The sequence below is a fragment of the Salmo salar genome, chromosome 02, assembly GCF_965601325.2.
Source record: "Salmo salar chromosome 02, fSalSal1, whole genome shotgun sequence".
Classification (NCBI taxonomy): Eukaryota; Metazoa; Chordata; class Actinopteri; order Salmoniformes; family Salmonidae; genus Salmo; species Salmo salar.
The window spans coordinates 40,286,429-40,303,786 of NC_138292.1; the positions used below are offsets into that span (position 1 = coordinate 40,286,429).

The following is a 17,358-nucleotide window of genomic DNA, read 5'->3' on the forward strand; positions in this document are numbered from 1 at the left end:
GATGGGGCAGGACCGTGGACAAGGCCGGGAGAATACCGCCGCCCGCCGGAGGAGATAGAGGCAGCGAAGGCAGAACAGTGTTTCTGGGAGGATCGGCTGGCATGGCAAGAGGAGGCTGAGAGGCAGCCCCCAACATTTTTTGGGGGGGGGGCACACGGGGAAATTGGCAGAGTCAGGCGATAGACCTGAGCCAACTCCCCGTGCTTACCGGAAGCAGCGTGGTACTGGTCAGACACCGTGTTATGCGGTGAAGCGCACGGTGTCTCCAGTGCGCGCTCATAGCCCGGTGCACTATAGGCCAGCCCCCCGCAAGTGCCATGCTAGAGTGGGCATCGAGCCAGGGTGGATTGTGCCAGCTCAGCGCGTCTGGTCTCCAGTGCGCCATTTCAGCCCAGGGTATCCTGCGCCGGCTCTGCGTACTGTGTCTCCGTGCCGGGCGAAAGTGGGCATTCAGCCTGGAAGAGTGGTGGCAAGCCTACGCACCAGATCTCCAGTGCTCCCCCACAGCCCGGTCGATCCTGTGCCTGCTCCCAGAGCCAGGCCTCCTGCATGTCTCCCCAGCCTGGTGAATCCTGTGCCTGCGCCCAGAGCCAGGCCTACTGCAAGTCCCGCCAGTCCGGCGCCGCCAGAGTCGCCCGCCTGTACGGGGCCCGCGGTGAGGGTCCCCAGTCCGGGGTCGGCGGCGAGGGACCCCGCTCTAGAGGCGCCACCAAAGTGGGGTGAACCAGTGGTGGAGCGGGGTCTGCGTCCCACCCCTGAGCCGCCACCTTGGATAGATGCCCACCCGGACCCTTCCCTTGAGGTTTAGGTTTTGCGGCCGGAGTCTGCACCTTTGGGGGGGGGGTACTGTCACGCCCTGGCCATAGGGTTTTATTCTCTATTTTGGTTAGGCCAGGGTGTGACTAGGGTGGGCATTCTATGTCCTTTTTTCTATGTTTTGTATTTCTTTGTTTTGGCCTGATATGGCTCTCAATCAGGGACAGCTGTACATCGTTGGCGCTGATTGGGAGCCATACCTAGGTAGCCTGTTTTCCTTTGGGTTTTGTGGGTGGTTAATTTCTGTTTAGTTGTCTAACCTGACAGAACTGTGGGCTGTCGTTTTGTTTCTTTGTTTATAGTGTTCTCTGTTTAATAAATTACAAGATGAGCACTAACCACGCTGCGCCTTGGTCTACTCCATTCAACAGCCGTTACAAGCCTGATCAACTCTATTGTGTTGTGCTGCATGAGGCAAATGGTGGTCACTCCAGATACTGACTGGTTTTCTAATCCACGCCCCTACCTTTTTTTTAAGGTATCTGTGACCAACAGATGCATATCTGTATTCCCAGTCATGTGAAATCCATAGATTAGAGTCTACTGACTTGATTTAAATTGACTGATTTCCTCATATGAACTGTAACTCAGTGAAATCTTTGAAATTGTTGCATGTTGCTTTTGTATTTTTGTTCAGTGTAGATGGTTGCTCGGTTTTCAGATTGATCCACTGAAGAGCTTTGTGAGTGACAGAAACACCAGAAGCCATGTTGATTTTCTCCACAAAGTCGAGTGAAGTATACAAGGCTACACTTAATGCTGTGGGAAATAGAGATGTATGAGGGCAGACTCAAAGTCAAGTGTATTTGTCTTTGTGCTGCTGAGTGAATTAATTAAGTCGGTAGAATGTCTCTCTCCTCTGCTGTCGACACTAAAACAAACTCCCCAAAATCCTTCTGCAAATCCTGACGAGTTCCTATGGAGATGAAATACTCTGATCATACACTTTTCTCCAGTGACTCAACCAATTAGAAAGACAAGAGCAACTTCGGAATGCCACCATCTATTGTTAACTTTGCAAAATTCCACAGGCTGTTTATCCGTTTCAAGCCTGAATTAATAGTTGGAGATGTCAGTGTTGATGAGTGTTTTGGGGTTTGGTGGTCTCTGGCTGCCCGAGATAGGGATTTCGGTCCTTCTCTTATAGCCCCATATTAGTTTTCAAGGGGTTGTTTTCTTCGGGTTTCGAGTCCCTTGGTTAGTCTAGCGAATGCTGTGGGTAAAAAGGGGGATAAATTGTATTTTCCTCTTGCAGGTCTCCAGTCTCAGTCTCTCATCAGGGTGGCTAATAGAAAGTGATTAATGAACTCTTACCGGTTGGCTTTTATCCCCTATTGACAGATCCATCCCCAATTACCCCTCCTTCGAGGCTCTCGCCTTCAATTCTTCTCTATTGCCTTTCTCAGCTCGCCGTTTCTCCATCGTAGTTATTCTAACATCGCTCGGATTTCGTCTCTCAGAGGAAAAGTTGCAGTGAGGTATGTGATTGTGTTTCAAAGAGAACAGGCCACTCTGATCTATCCAGACAGAGCAGCTGTCTCTTGTGGCTTCAGCGCATCGGTTTTTCACTCTTTTAGATATTCTGAGGGCCAACTGGGTAACTGCAAGTGATCACAGACAAGCTATATCCTTATCCTCTTTGTGACATTTCAGTATGCGCATTCCTTCGTACATCAATGGAATAGGCCTATAATCTACACTAATATTTCTAGGCCAATGACAGATGAGTCTCTCCCTCAAGGTCTACCTAAAATAGGAAAGGTTCCCAACCACCTACAACCTAACCATTATTAGCACGGTAATTCAAGTTACACTAGAAAACACCAATGCTCTTAACAAAGACCATCAACTGGCTGAATAATTAGCACATCCAGGCCCTGCAATTCCAGCAAGATGTCTGAATTGAGACTTCAGTGTTAGAGAGTCTCTCATGGGTGTCGTTTTGGAGAGGGCTGAGGGGAAGGAGCTTTGTTTATCTCTTGTGTAGTGTGTCGCTTTTCCCTGCCTGGAGGGAGCGCAGATGCTTGCATATCAAAGCAAAGTGTCTGTAAACAAGCCAGAAGCACAGGGGCAAAACTGAGAGGCAAGAGAGGGGAGCCTTGCAATGTTCCCGCAGGCTGTTGTCACACTGAAAGGTCAAGCGAGTGACGTGTGATGTGAGAAAACACTTAATGTGTTCCCTGATTTGGCCAAGAGATTAATGTGTAACGGGACCAGGCAAAGCACTTCAGGGACCCATCCTGCTTGGTTGGTTGCCCCAAACACACCAGGTTAGATGTTACTGTGTTTTCCTAATGGTTCTTCTACAGTACCAGTTAAATTTTGGACACACCTACTCATTCAAGGGTTCTTCTTTATTTTTACTATTTTCTACATTGTAGAATAATAGTGAAGACATCAAAACTATAAAATAACACATATGGAATCATGTAGTAATCAAAAAACGGTTAAACAAATCAAAATAGCCACCCTTTGCATTGATGACAGCTTTGCTCACTCTTGGCATTCTCTCAACCAGCTTCAGCTGTAATGCGTTTCCAACAGTCTTGAAGGAGTTCCCACATGTGCTGAGCACTTGTTGGCTGCTCTTCCTTCACTCTGTGGTCCAACTCATCTCAAACCATCTCAATTTGGTTGAGGTCGGGTGATTGTGGAGGCCAGGTCATCTGATGCAGTACTCCATCACTCTCCTTCTTGGTCAAATAGCCTTTACACAGTCTGGAGGTGTGTTGGGTCATTGTCCTGTTGAAAACAAGGGATAGTCCCACTATGCGCAATCCAGATGGGATGTCGTATCACTGCAGAATGCTGTGATAGCAATGCTGGTTAAGTGTACCTTGAATTCTAAATAGATCACTGACAGTGTCACCAGCAAAGCATCCCCACACCATCACAACTCCTCCTCCATGCTTCACAGTGGGAAGTACAGTACACATGTGGAGATCATCCATTCACCTATTCTGTTGGAACCAAAAATCAAAAATTTGGACTCATCAGAACAAAGGACAGATTTCCACCAGTCTAATGTCCATTGCTCGTGTTTCTTGGCCCAAGAAAGTATTTTCTTGTTATTGGTGTCCTTTAGTAATGGTTTCTTTGCAGCAATTTGACCATGAAGGCCTGATTCACAGAGTCTTCTCTGAACAGTTGATGTTGAGATGTGTCTGTTTCTTGAACTCTGTGAATTTATTTGGGCTGCAATTTCTGAGGCTGGTAACTCTAATGAACTTATCCTCTGCAGCAGAGGTAACTCTGTGCATTCCATTCCTGTGGCGGTCCTCATGAGAGCCAGTTTCATCATAATGCTTGGTAGTTTTTGCGACTGTACTTAAAGAAACCTTTAAAGTTCTTGAAATGTTCCGTATTGACTGACCTTCATGTCTTAAAGTAATAATGCACTGTCATTTCTCTTTGCTTATTTGAGCTGTTTTTGCCATAATATGGACTTGGTCTTTTACCAAATAAGGCCATCTTCTGTATACCACCTCTACCTTGTCACAACACAACTGATTGGCTCAAAGGCATTAATTATGAAGGAAAGAAATTCCACAAATTAACTTTTAACACGGCACACCTGTTATTTGAAATGCATTCTAGGTGACTACCTTATGAAGCTGGTTGAGAGAATGCCAAGAGTGTGCAAAGCTGTCATCAAGGCAAAGGTTGGCAACTTCGAAGAATCTCAAATATAAAATATATTTTGATTTGTTTAACCTCTCTGGTATCATTGGGACGCTAGCATCCCACCTCGACAACAGCCAGTGAAATTGCAGGGCGCCAAATTCAAACAACAGAAATCCCATAATTAAAATTCCTCAAACATTCAAGTATTATACACCATTTTAAAGATCAACTTCTTCTTAATCCAACCACAGTGTCCGATTTCAAAAAGGCTTTAGGGCGAAAGCACACCATGCGATTATGTTAGGACAGCGCCTAGCCACAAGAAACCATACAGACATTTTCCAGCCAAGGAGAGGACTCACAAAAGTCAGAAATAGCGATTAAATGAATCACTAACCTTTGATGATCTTCATCTGGTGGCACTCCCAGGTCTCCATGTTACACAATAAATGTTTGTTTTGTTCAATAAAGTCCCTTTTTATGTCCAAAAACCTCCGTTTAAATTGGCGCGTTATGTTCAGTAATGCATTGTCTCAAATAACATCCAGTGAAATTGCAGAGAGCCAAATCAAATTACAGATATACTCATCATAAACATTGATGAAAGATAAAAGTGTTATACATAGGATTAAAGATGAACGTCTTGTTAATCCAGCCGCTGTGTCAGATTTCAAAAAGGCTTTACGGCGAAAGCACACCATGCGATTATGTTAGGACAGCGCCTAGCCACAAAACACCATACAGACATTTTCCAGCCGAGGAGAGGACTCACAAAAGTCAGAAATAGCGATTAAATGAATCACTTACCTTTGATGATCTTCATCTGGTGGCACTCCCAGGACTCCATGTTACACAATAAATGTTCGTTTTATTCCATAATGTCCCTCTTTATGTCCAAAAACCTCCATTTTGTTGGTGTGTTTAGTTCAGTAATCCAAAGGCACAAAGCGCGCTCTCAACATCCAGACGAAAAGTAAAAAAAGTACAATAAAAGTTCGTAGAAACATGTCAAACGATGTTTAAAATCAATCCTCAGATTGTTTTTGTCATAAATAATCAATATTTCAACCGGACAAAAGCTTTGTCAATAGAAAAGGAGAAACAAGAAAGGCGCGCTCCCGATCATGCGCTGGGCTCATGTCTGGAAATTTCCACTGTCCACTCATTGAAAGTGCTGTATCTCCCTCATTGTTCAGAGTAAAAGCCTGAAACAATGCCTAAAGACTGGCCACATGTAGAAGAAGCCATAGAGATCGTGAACTAGGTCCTAAGTCTTTGTATGGTGGATAGGCTTTCAATGGAAAAACAGCCTTTCAAAATAATAGTACTTCCTGGATGGATTTTCCTCAGGTTTTCGCCTGCCATATCAATTCTGTTATACTCACAGACATTATTTTAACAGTTTTGAAAACTCTAGAGTGTTTTCCATCCAAATCTACCAATTACATGCATATCCTAGCTTCTGGGCCTGAGTAGCAGGTAGTTAAATTTGGGCACGCTTTTCATCCAAAATTCCGAATGCTGCCCCCTACCCTAGTGAAGTTAACACTTTTTTTGGTTACTACATGATTCCATGTGTGTTATTTAGTTTTGATGTCTTCAATATTATTATACAATGTACAAAATAGTAAAAATAAAGAAACCCTTGAATGAGTAGGTGTGTCAACTTTTGACTGGTACTGTATATGTGTCTCTATTAAGATGGAAAGAGAATATCTATTATGAATTGAAACCCAGTGCACCATTCTTACTTGCGCTATATCCTACGATAGATCCGTAATGTCCCCAGAGGTCAGCTTACGGTCAAGAGATGGTTAATAAAATCCAGTCATGCAGAAAAGATCGAAAGAACACGTTGATTATCTGACCAGAAAAGCAGACATTAATTTCTTCAAAGGTAGTTGACAAATATTTTGACTTTTGTTAGCGAATGCAGATGATGGAAGAAGAGTATAGCTGTTCTATTCACCCTCAGAGAAATATTGGAACCTCAGGCCAAAACTGTGCCGTAAAGTTGTATAATTGGCCTGAAACTTTCATCTGACAATAGAGTGACCGTCAGCCGAGAGCAGGGATTCGCTTTATCAACCCCCCAGAGATTGGCCTGTTTGATCACATACTGATTGATATATTGTAGTGCCCTTATTGAACCCCTATTCACAAAAAAACAATGCCTTAATTGTGAGAAATGACATGTTACTTCAATTAGAATTGCTTCAGTATGAGATGACTCAGTTTACCAGTTCACATTTGCATAATGCGTTTCTGGCAATCAGTAATATGATAAACAGCTCATATGCAGATTTAATAATGTGTTGCTTATAAAGAAAGATGTGATCATGGTATGCTTTGATAAACATTTTTGAGCTTTTTATTCTAAACAATGCTGGGTAATAAATCAAAATGTTTCTTGTCTCTGTCATCTCCCCGAGCAATCGCATACTGTACCCTACACTTACTCTGCCAGAACATGAATTGTTGCTCCAAAGACAAGTAGGTTGTATTCATTCATCTGCGACTCCCGGCTGTTCTAAACTGGAAGACCACCCATGGGTACAAACTTGTTTTTCCTTCCTTGTTTATCAGTTGGTTTAAGTAGGTTGGCATTTGCTATCTGATTTCTGGAAGACCTTGCAGCTGTCTAGATCTGGATCAGGCTCTTGTTGTTTACCTCAGTAGGCCTGTTGGCTGACCTGATCTGGCCTCATGTCCACAGTGAACATGGCTCCACAGGGCTCCAGTCATTAGGGCTGCTGAAACCAGAGGGCATGTATCATATGAGGGGCTGCTTGACTGAAGATGCCATGCCACAGCCATGAGGTCAAGGCATCCTGCTGACATCCTATCTCTGCTGGAGGAGAACAATGTGTGGGGGGTTTATTACAGATACTACATACTGTTATTTACTGTAACACCAGTGACATTTGAATTCCTTCTCTAGCCTTAGCTCTGGACGTAGGTAGGCAGAGGTTGGCACTGGCTCAATGCCATTAGGTTGATGATCAGAGATTAATTGTGATGAATGGCAAACAATGTTTTCCTTGTATGCTCTGCACAGATGTGTTTATAGGATTTTTGAGATGAACATCAGATTAGAGGAATGATAAGACAGAATGGTATTTTGGCCTTTCAGCCAGTATAGTGACAGGGCTCGGGAATCCATTTAGAGATTTGGATGAAAACATTGATCTGATGTACCATTGGCACACACACAGGAACAAGGACGTGGAGGAAAAATGGACTGAACAAGGAGGGAGAGATGGAATGAGAGACAGAGAGAGAGAGAGTGGAGGAGTGTCCCATGAGTTAAATAAAGGTGAAATAAAAATAGATAAATGGGAGACCTGCATTATGAGAGCGTTCTCCTTGCCTGTGAACTCCTGGAGACACGTCTGCTGTCGTGTTCTTGTTTGTGTGTGTATTTGTGTCTGAGTGCCTTTGTGTGTACACTCAAAGAGAACAGCTTTGAGGTGCATTCGCCAAACCTTCTTTTCTCAGTAACTCCCCCCTCTCCGATGCCTTCTACTCCCCAGACAATGGGAGAGATGGAGGGATTGTGAGTGAAAGAGGAGGACGAGGGGCTGTAATTCAAAGTTATCACCCTAGTGACATTAATTTATTATTAGTCAGTCTCTTATTTTGCCATAATGTATTCAGTGAAGATGTGGTACAAGACAGTGTCATGGGGGTGTATGTGTTAGGGACACAGAGATGGATGGATGGATGGATGGATGCATTTTGGATAAGATATGGAATAGCCTATCACTATGGGATAGATTGTTTTCTGTACCTTCCCTGATGAGTTCAGAAATCTGAACTTTCATAAAGTATGCAGCCAACCATTTTGCCTGTGTATTCTCGAGAATGTATTGGCCTGTAAGACTTTAGTGATTTGTGGCGGCGCCTTCTGTATTGCCCCCTCTTAAAAATGCATCATGGAGAGAATGGAACTCTGGTAGCAGAATGATTGTGTTGCATTGAAATCAAAGTACCTGATCTATCACATCTACTCCACCGCTTACAGTCTTATGGCTGGCAGTAAAAATGGCTGGCAGTATTTACATAAAAGATAAAACAAATCTAGACTAAACAGGAAGGTCGTGAACTCTTGACCTGTGTTGTTTTGATGACTAAAGAAAAGTTAAAAGTGTCCTCCCACCCATAACAACCCAAGACCTTTTTGATATGTTGTGTTTTTGTTGTGTCTCAGCTCCAGTTCAAAAAGCTGCCCTCCACTGATGCCTATTAGAATAATGCACTACTGGGAACATAGCCTACTAATAATAATGGACCTCATACTCTGTTTTGATCTCCATTAACTCCGTTGGAGAAGCCTCCCTTAGCAGCCGTTATATAACATTGTTTATGATAATACAGTAAATGCGCAAATGTGCTTAAATGAAATGAAGTTGCCTCATGCTTTGCTCAGACTCAAATTTTGGTTTAAAGACAATCTCAATGTCAACTAACTAATCAGCAATGTAATCTACTAATCAAATCAAATCACATTTACTCATAAAGCCCTTCTTACATCAGCTGATGTCACAAAGTGCTGCACAGAAACCCAGCCTAAAACCCCAAACAGCAAGCAATGCAGGTGCAGAAGCACGGTGGCTAGGAAAAACTGCATTGTGCCAGCACCGATCTTTGAATGTATGATGATGTCACCACTGTCACAAGATGTAAAGGCCCAACATTACTTACTGTAAGTGTCCCTTTTAGTAGTTTCCTTAGCGCGAGCTCTCCTTCCCCAGGTCATGCTGTTTAGCATGCTCCAGAGGTTAGCAGTCATTAAAGCTCCGGTGTCTAGGACAGCCTAATTATGGACTTGATGCTAATCAAGCCCATAATTATTGTACATTTTTCAAAAACAGCCCTGGATTTACATCCTGTTGGTGACAGGAAAGGAAGGAGTTCTGAGGAACTTCTGTTCACAGCAACGGTATTAGCAGAGTTACAGCTCCCAGGTTGTGGACGAAACAGTACCTGAGTGACACCACCTAATTGGTCCCTTTCATAATCAATCCGCGCTAATTAGTGAAGTTGAGTTAAATCACAGCTCTGTTGGTTTAACACCAACTTTGATTTAGGCATGATCTACTCCTCTATTTAAATACTGGCTTGTCTGTTCAGCTTCCCACGAAACTCAATCTATTTGCTTGGTTTCCGAGTGCTGATTTTGCCACAGGTTTGAATCCGAGAGTCTGGACGTGCAGTGTGTTGTGTACCCAATGGCTCTGATAGCCCCGGATTAGGATTAAATCATACCATTAATGTTATATTTGCGCCTGAGCAGTCCATTGCAGGCCTCAATAACAGTCTCATTTGCCCCTCTTGCACACCGAAAGCACAGCGGGAAGTGCCAATCAGGCTTATGTCCCAGTCTAATCTTGGCAGAGAGAGTGATCAAAACCAGTGCCATGCTTTGTTGAATGCTCACCAACCGAAAAGCAAGCATCAATCAAAGACAACAACATTGTACACTGTACACTGAAGCAGAACAGCAACAAGCCACAACAGCAATGTACTTTTTTCCCCAATAGATAATTTGATTCACTAGACTAACTTTTTCATAACCTCCTTTCAGGCACGTTGGCACAGCTGTGGGATATATATATAGCACCATTTTTGGATGCCAATCTGGTAGCATTTACAACACACACACACAGCCCCTAAATCCACATTGGATGACATGTTCTGTTGTGTGGCTTCATTATTGGTCAGCTGCTTTATGAAATAATAAAATTGCCCTCCGGAATATGCAGTGAGGGACAAAGAGTCAGACCTGTACATGACCATATAAGAACATTCCCAAGACTAGGGCTGTTGCAGTGAGCGTTTAACTGCCACACCGGCAGTCATGACCACAGTAAAATCCTATGTGACCGCTAAGGCATGGTATTCTCCTTTCATGCACACTGGACATGCTTTGGTAGTACCCAAGTCGCTAACGACCATCAGGTCCTAATGGCCTGGTATTCAGGGCTCTATTGTCCCTTTAACCACTTTGACGTAAATGCAATCGAAAATCACATCATCAAAACAGTATTGTGCTTTTAAAACTCACCTCACTGTGATTGATCAATTTGAAGAAAGAAGTTTAACAACAGGTTGAAACTGAGTGGGGAAACATGGTCGTTGTGGATGTTGTTTCAAAGCCTTAACGCCACGAAGTGGACAACGCTTTCTAAGGTGATGATTCATTCAAAACACAATTATGAATATTATAGATTATGCATACACATAGGCCTATTATGAGCCCAAGCCCAAACAAAAAACGGAATTAAAATATTTATTTTGCCCTTATACAATATATAGCCTACCACATATTTCGCTTGGAAGATAAACGTAAAAAAAACCGATATCTTTAGTATGTAATTGGTCTACCCTAAATTAAGCAAATCCAGAGTTAGCCTACAAATGTGTATTTGATTTTGAATAGCCAAGTAATAGGGCATTTTTTAAATATTAATAGGCATTACCTTTACCTACAGAATATCTCACCGCTGTGCGTTTCCATCTCCTCTCTCCTTCATTCCTTTCTCCAGGTGCAGAGAGAGCGATTGTCAACAGTTTCATGAAAATATGTTTCGTTGTGAAGCATGTTACTATCAATGTTCCCGAACCGATTTCACTTGGTTTCCCAAATGAAGCACTGGGTAGCTGCGGCAACAGGGTTGGAGAGCTCATGGCATACAGAGTTTGCGCTGAATATCACCTGTCACGCCGAGAAATAACCAGAGTAGCCTACCCAACGTGAGTGAAACGAACGGCAGGAAAGTGACCTCCATTCGCTATTCGAGTGAATGCGGATGACATGTATTTTTTCTCTTGCCCCTGTTCCTGATAATGGGCCATTCTACATCTAAACTAATTTTACATATTAGTAAAGACAATTTTAAATTGAGAATAGTCTGATGGGTGAAAATATGATCACTTCAAGAGAAAACAGTGTGTGCAGCCTGAGGCAAGGAACTTTCTCAAATCGTTAATAGCCTATTGACGCATCATGCATCCCATATATCTTTTGATTTCTAATGCATTTTAAGGTTTGTATCGTTCACAAGGAAAGTTGCCAAATAACTCTAAATCTAGCGTATACTGTAGGCCCTGTTTCAAATAATACCTGTTATGCTCAACATACAGTAGCCACTTCAAATGCGCGCTCTCGCTCCGGAATGGGGAAAATATCCTTTCTGTTTTATTCAGCTAAGTTCAGTTATATTCTTCTTACTATGAAATCATGCAACCTAATCATATAATATAAAAGAATGACACTGGACTTATAAGCATATCTTGTCTACTAAATGAACAAGCCTATGGCATGGCACATAGCCAGATAACATACAGGAGACCAACTCATATTCAGTAGACCAACTCATATTCAGTAGACCAACTCATATTCAGTAGACCAACTCATATTCAGTAGACCAACTCATATTCAGTAGACCAACTCATATTCAGTAGACCAACTCATATTCAGTAGACCAACTCATATTCAGTAGGTCAACTCATATTCAGTAGGCCAACTCATATTCAGTAGGCCAACTCATATTCTGTCCTTCTGAAATACATTTTCTTCATGTCATAATGTTTCTTTAGACCTGCCTAAAATAAATCATGGATTCATTGTGAGGGTGTATCTTCAATTGATTTATTAGACTTTTTAAAATGTAGATATCATAAAGGCGGCTTGTATGCGACTAGTGTGTGTGGAGGCCTGGAGATGCTAAAGGTGTTTATGTTCATTAACGATCAATTACGGTGAAAGCGGTAGGCTTTTGCATGACAATACCGGCTGACAAAATGTAATGACACAGCCCGATCCCAGACGAATCATTTATTTGAATAGTGCAACTCCTTCTATACAGTATGAATAGTACTGGAGGTGGGGGTGCTCGTACAATAGAGAGAGGATCATAAGCAGGAAGGTTTTGTTCTGGGTGGCAGAAACAGAGGCAGTTAGAGCTGGCGTGTTAACTCTGACAGCCCCGTGTTGTCTTCTAATTAGACGCACTACTGAGCAGAGGGAGGAGAGAAAGGCAGGGAATGAAAAACAACAGGCTTGCCTTTATTCCTTCCTTCACCTGATTTTATTTTCCACTCTGCATAGCACTGGAAAAGTGGAGCAATTAAATGTGCACACATTGCTTTTTATTTATTCGTGTGAAAAGCCTTCTGGGGAGACTTTGGATTCATTAGTTGTTTATTGTTTCACCCATGACAATACTGTATGTGTGTGATGCTGAGATTTATCACATTTCTTTTCAGGTGAAGTGGTTACAGTGGATTTAGAGTTGAGCTTTCCCACGGCGATCTGCTTTGTTTGCAGTGGAGACTCAAAGTGTGTGGTCTTGGACATAGATGCAAGACCTAATAATTCCCTGTGATGCAAATTAACAATGTTATATTGGGAAATAAATTACTGAAAACATCTGGCAGAACAAATTGCAAATTAAGCACAACAATGTATTTTAATTACATGTTTTTGAAACGCTTATATAATATGATTTCGTTATCAATGGACCCAATCAGCATTGAAGGCTCTGGAGTAAACCACTCGTACTAAATGAACTTTTATGAGACGTTTGAAGAGTGATTTACAAGGCTTGTGTTTGGTAGCATGAGTCAGATCAGTTGAACCGTAGTCGCCATTACGGTCCCCTCATTGCACCTTATGGCTGTCCTTGCCAAAGTGCCACCATCACTGGTGACAAATGAAAAGTCTGTCCCTAATCACCATCATTTTAGGTCCATTATAGAACGGCCACTCATCTACGGGTTGGCAAGACGACTCCGCTGGGTCACCATGGCAGAGGATTGGCAGTTTGTCTTACAGAATGTCAGTGGTTAAACTGTCTTGAAAGAGACGTGGCCAACTTCTCAGTCGCACATTAGCCCGGCAGTCATTACCTAATAATTACATAGTGCAAGGCTGGAATTTAACAGCTGTGAAGAATGTCAAACTATAGCACTCATCTCTTGAAATTTAAAAAAAAAGTACATGACTTTACTTTGTGAGTTTCTCATACAGTGTATACAAATGTATGGTGGAAAACGATAGAGTTGGGATGATGCCAGAGAAAGTCGCTCCACATCTTTACTCTGGTTCTAGATTGGATGTAATTACCCTCTCCAGCACCACCCAATTACACTTTCCTTATCGTGGCTTCTTGAGATAGCAATTTCCTTCTTGAGGGGTCTCCAAGTCAATAAGCACCATCATCACCTCAACCTTGGGTGAGAATGAGTGTCTGTAATTATGGTGACATACCCCCATCTCATTCACGGGCACGTGTTAGTCCTTAACACCTCTTAACTTCATTCCCATAACATATGGAGCAGTGCACTGATAAACTCTGTCCAACTTTGGCAAACAGCAAATCGCTCCAGGAGCTATAATAATAGATTTGACAGAGCACTAATTGCACTCTGAGATGGTGTATTCTGACAGCTTAATCTTAACCCAGTTGCACCATCCTGATAGTTGTGTCGAAGCAGACATATCGGGAGATGGGAAAAGTAAAGCCTAGCACCATTTCGTCACTTTCAAATCCTGGAACTCACAACAAAGAGAATTGGAAAGGCCGCAAACGTGATGAGAAAACGCGAAAAATAGTTAAGAGTGGAGAGTCATCAGTGAACTAGACGGTGTATATTTTCTAAGGCTGCCAGAGGAGAATCGATAGTCTGCCGTGGTTCTAAACATTAGACATAAGAGTGAGTAAAATGCAGCTAACATTATCGCAAGCCTTTGACTCTCTTCCCTGGCTTTATTGAAATGTTCCCTTCTAGAGTCTTTATTTAACGTATATAAATGGAATCTTATAGGGCTGTGGGTGGGAAGCAATACTAGTTCTAAGATGGTACAAGCCTACTCTCTAGCTAACTGCTACTGTTTAACAGTATGCATAACTCCACTGTTTCAATGGGAAACACGTTGGAGATCTTCACATATGGATTTCTGATGTACTTCTATGGCTCAAGAGCGCAAACATCAAATTCTCATTCATTATTATTGATCAATTAAAAATGTAGGTTTATTATTTATTCATTATTGATGATGTTTTTAACCCCTATTTCATCACACGACTGATTGGTTGGTGTTGCCATGCGACTGTTGATAGAAATATGAGTTATTTTGACTAATCATTTATGAGATTGGGCTGTGTCCTGAATGGAGCATTCCACCTCTGATGCAGTGTGATCTCTCTCTTACAGAACGGCGAGGCTTCTCTCTTCGAGGTGAATATCCGTTACGTCGGTGGGCTGCTCTCTGCGTACTACCTGACAGGAGAGGAGGTAAGATTCATTAATGTCTATTATACCCCTCGATTCAGGAAGAACTGGTCTCTTCCATTATTGAGATTTGGCCCTGCAGTTTGAATGATGAAGGAGTTGTGTGGAATAGTTTTGCAAAGTCATAAAACACACACACACACACACACACACACACACACACACCACACACACACACACACACACACACACACACACACACACACACACAAACAGAAACAGGAAATCTCATCACATAGTCAGTGTGTAAAACATTTCTCAGCTCACATAACTCCCACATGCCCTTTTCCCGGCATGACCACATTGCTGTCACAGACATATAGCGCAGGCACACATCTGCACTGACCCACATGTGACCCTCTGCATTACCAATCTATTACCAATGTACTATGAACAGAGTGGAGGTCAAGCATGCTATATAAAATAACATCTGCCCAAGCATGGTACATGCCATGATGCTCTTGGCTGTTCAGATGAAGTGGGGCAATCCATGCTGACGCCAAATTAATGGAAAACAAGTCCAATGACATATGAGAGCTTGAGTCGGCTTAATGGACATTGATTTTGAGGCTGAGTGAGTCAGGGAGAGAAAGCACAACATTTCTCTACGGCGGAATGTTCGTGAAATATGAATATACACTACCGGTCAAAAGTTTTAGAACACCTACTCATTCAAGGGTTTTCCTTTATTTTTTACTATTTTCTACATTGTAGAATAATAGTGAAGTCATCAACACTATGAAATCGTGTAGTAACCAAAAAGGTGTTGAACAAATCAAAATATATTTTATATTTGAGATTCTTCAAATAGTTACCTGTTACGCTCGTTGATGGAAGGATTGGACCAAGGTGCAGCGTGGTAGGTGTACATCTTTCTTTATTAAATGAACACCGAGCACACGGGGTGGTTGGTGGAGCCAGGGTTTGAACCAGAGCCAACTCCACGTACTCACCGTGGGGAGCGAGTGACCAGTCAGGCACCATGTTTTGCGATGATACGCACGGTGTCTCCAGTGTGCATCCACAGCCCGGAGCTTTCTGTGGCAGCTCCCCGCACTTGCCGTGCGAAAGTGGGCATCTGTCCAGGACGGGTGGTGCTGGCTCAGCGCGCCTGGTCTCCAGTGCGCCTCCTCGGTCCAGGATATCCTGCGCCGGCTATACGCACTGTGTTCCCAGTGTGCCTTCACAGCCCAGTGCGTCCTGTGCCAGCTCCCCGCACTTGCCGTGTGAGTGTGGTCATCTGTCCAGGACACGTTGTGCCAGCTCTATGCTCCAGACCTCCAGTGCACCTCCACAGTCCAGAACATCCTGCACCGGCGCTACGCGCTGTATCTCCAGTGCGCCTCCACAGTCACAACAAATACAAACGAAACGTAACGTAACGTAAGTAGGGCTAAACAGCACAGTACCAAAAAGAAGATCCCACAAACAACAAGTGGGAAAAGGCTGCCTAAATATGATCACCAATCAGAGACAACGATAGACAGCTGCCTCTGATTGGGAACCATATCAGGCCAACCTAGAAATAAAGAAACTTGAATGCCCACCCTAGTCACACCCCGACCTAACCAAAATAGAGAATAAAGGATCTCCAAGGTCCGGGCGTGACACCACCCTTTGCCTTGATGACAGCTTTGCACACTCTTGGCATTCTCTCAACCAGCTTCATGAGGTAGTTACCTGGAATGCATTTCAATTAACAGGTGTACCTTGTTAAATGTTTGTTTGTGGAATTTCTTTCTTTCTTAATGCGTTTGTGCCAATCAGTTGTGTTGTGACAAGGTAGGGGGGTATACAGAAGAGAGCCCTATTTGGTAAAAGACCAAGTCCATATTATGGCAAGAACAGCTCAAATAAGCAAAGAGAAACGACAGTCCATCATTACTTTAAGACATGAAGGTCAGTCAATATGGAACATTTCAAGAACTTTGAAGATTTCTTCAAGTGCAGTCGCAAAAACCATCAAGGGCTATGATGAAACTGGCTCTAATGAGGACCGCCAAAGGAATAAGTTCATTAGAGTTAACGGCCCCTCAGAAATTGCAGCACAAATAAATGCTTCACAGAGTTCAAGTAACAGACACTTCTCAACATCAAAATCAAATCAAATCAAATGTATTTATATAGCCCTTCTTACATCAGCTGATATCACAAAGTGCTGTACAGAAACCCAGCCTAAAACCCCAAACAGCAAGCAATGCAGGTGTAGAAGCACGGTGGCTAGGAAAAACTCCCTAGAAAGGCCAAAACCTTGGAAGAAACCTAGAGAGGAACCAGGCTATGAGGGGTGGCCAGTCCTCTTCTGGCTGTGCCGGGTGGCAATTGTAACAGCACATGGCGTAGATGTTCAAATGTTCATAAATGACCAGCATTGTCAAATAATAATAATCATAGTAGTTGTCGAGGGTGCAACAAGTCAGTAACACAAGAGTAAGTGTCAGTTGGCTTTTTCATAGCCGATCTTTGAGAGTATCTCTACCGCTCCTGCTGTCTCTAGAGAGTTGAAAACAGCAGGTCTGGGACAGGTAGCACGTCCGTTGAATAGGTCAGGGTTCCAGCAGGTCTGGGACAACAGGTCTGGGACAGGTAGCACGTCCGGTGAACAGGTTAGGGTTCCAT

At 43.0% G+C, this 17,358-nt stretch overlaps 1 protein-coding gene across 1 annotated transcript in view; it reads left to right on the forward strand.

Moving 5' to 3' along the window:
• LOC106582899 (mannosyl-oligosaccharide 1,2-alpha-mannosidase IA) overlaps positions 1-17,358 on the forward strand; it is a 218,104-nt gene that overhangs the window by 137,957 nt on the left and 62,789 nt on the right. Inside the window, 1 exon segment of the mRNA XM_082962941.1 lies at positions 14,662-14,742. Coding sequence (XP_082819067.1) covers positions 14,662-14,742 — 81 coding nt within the window.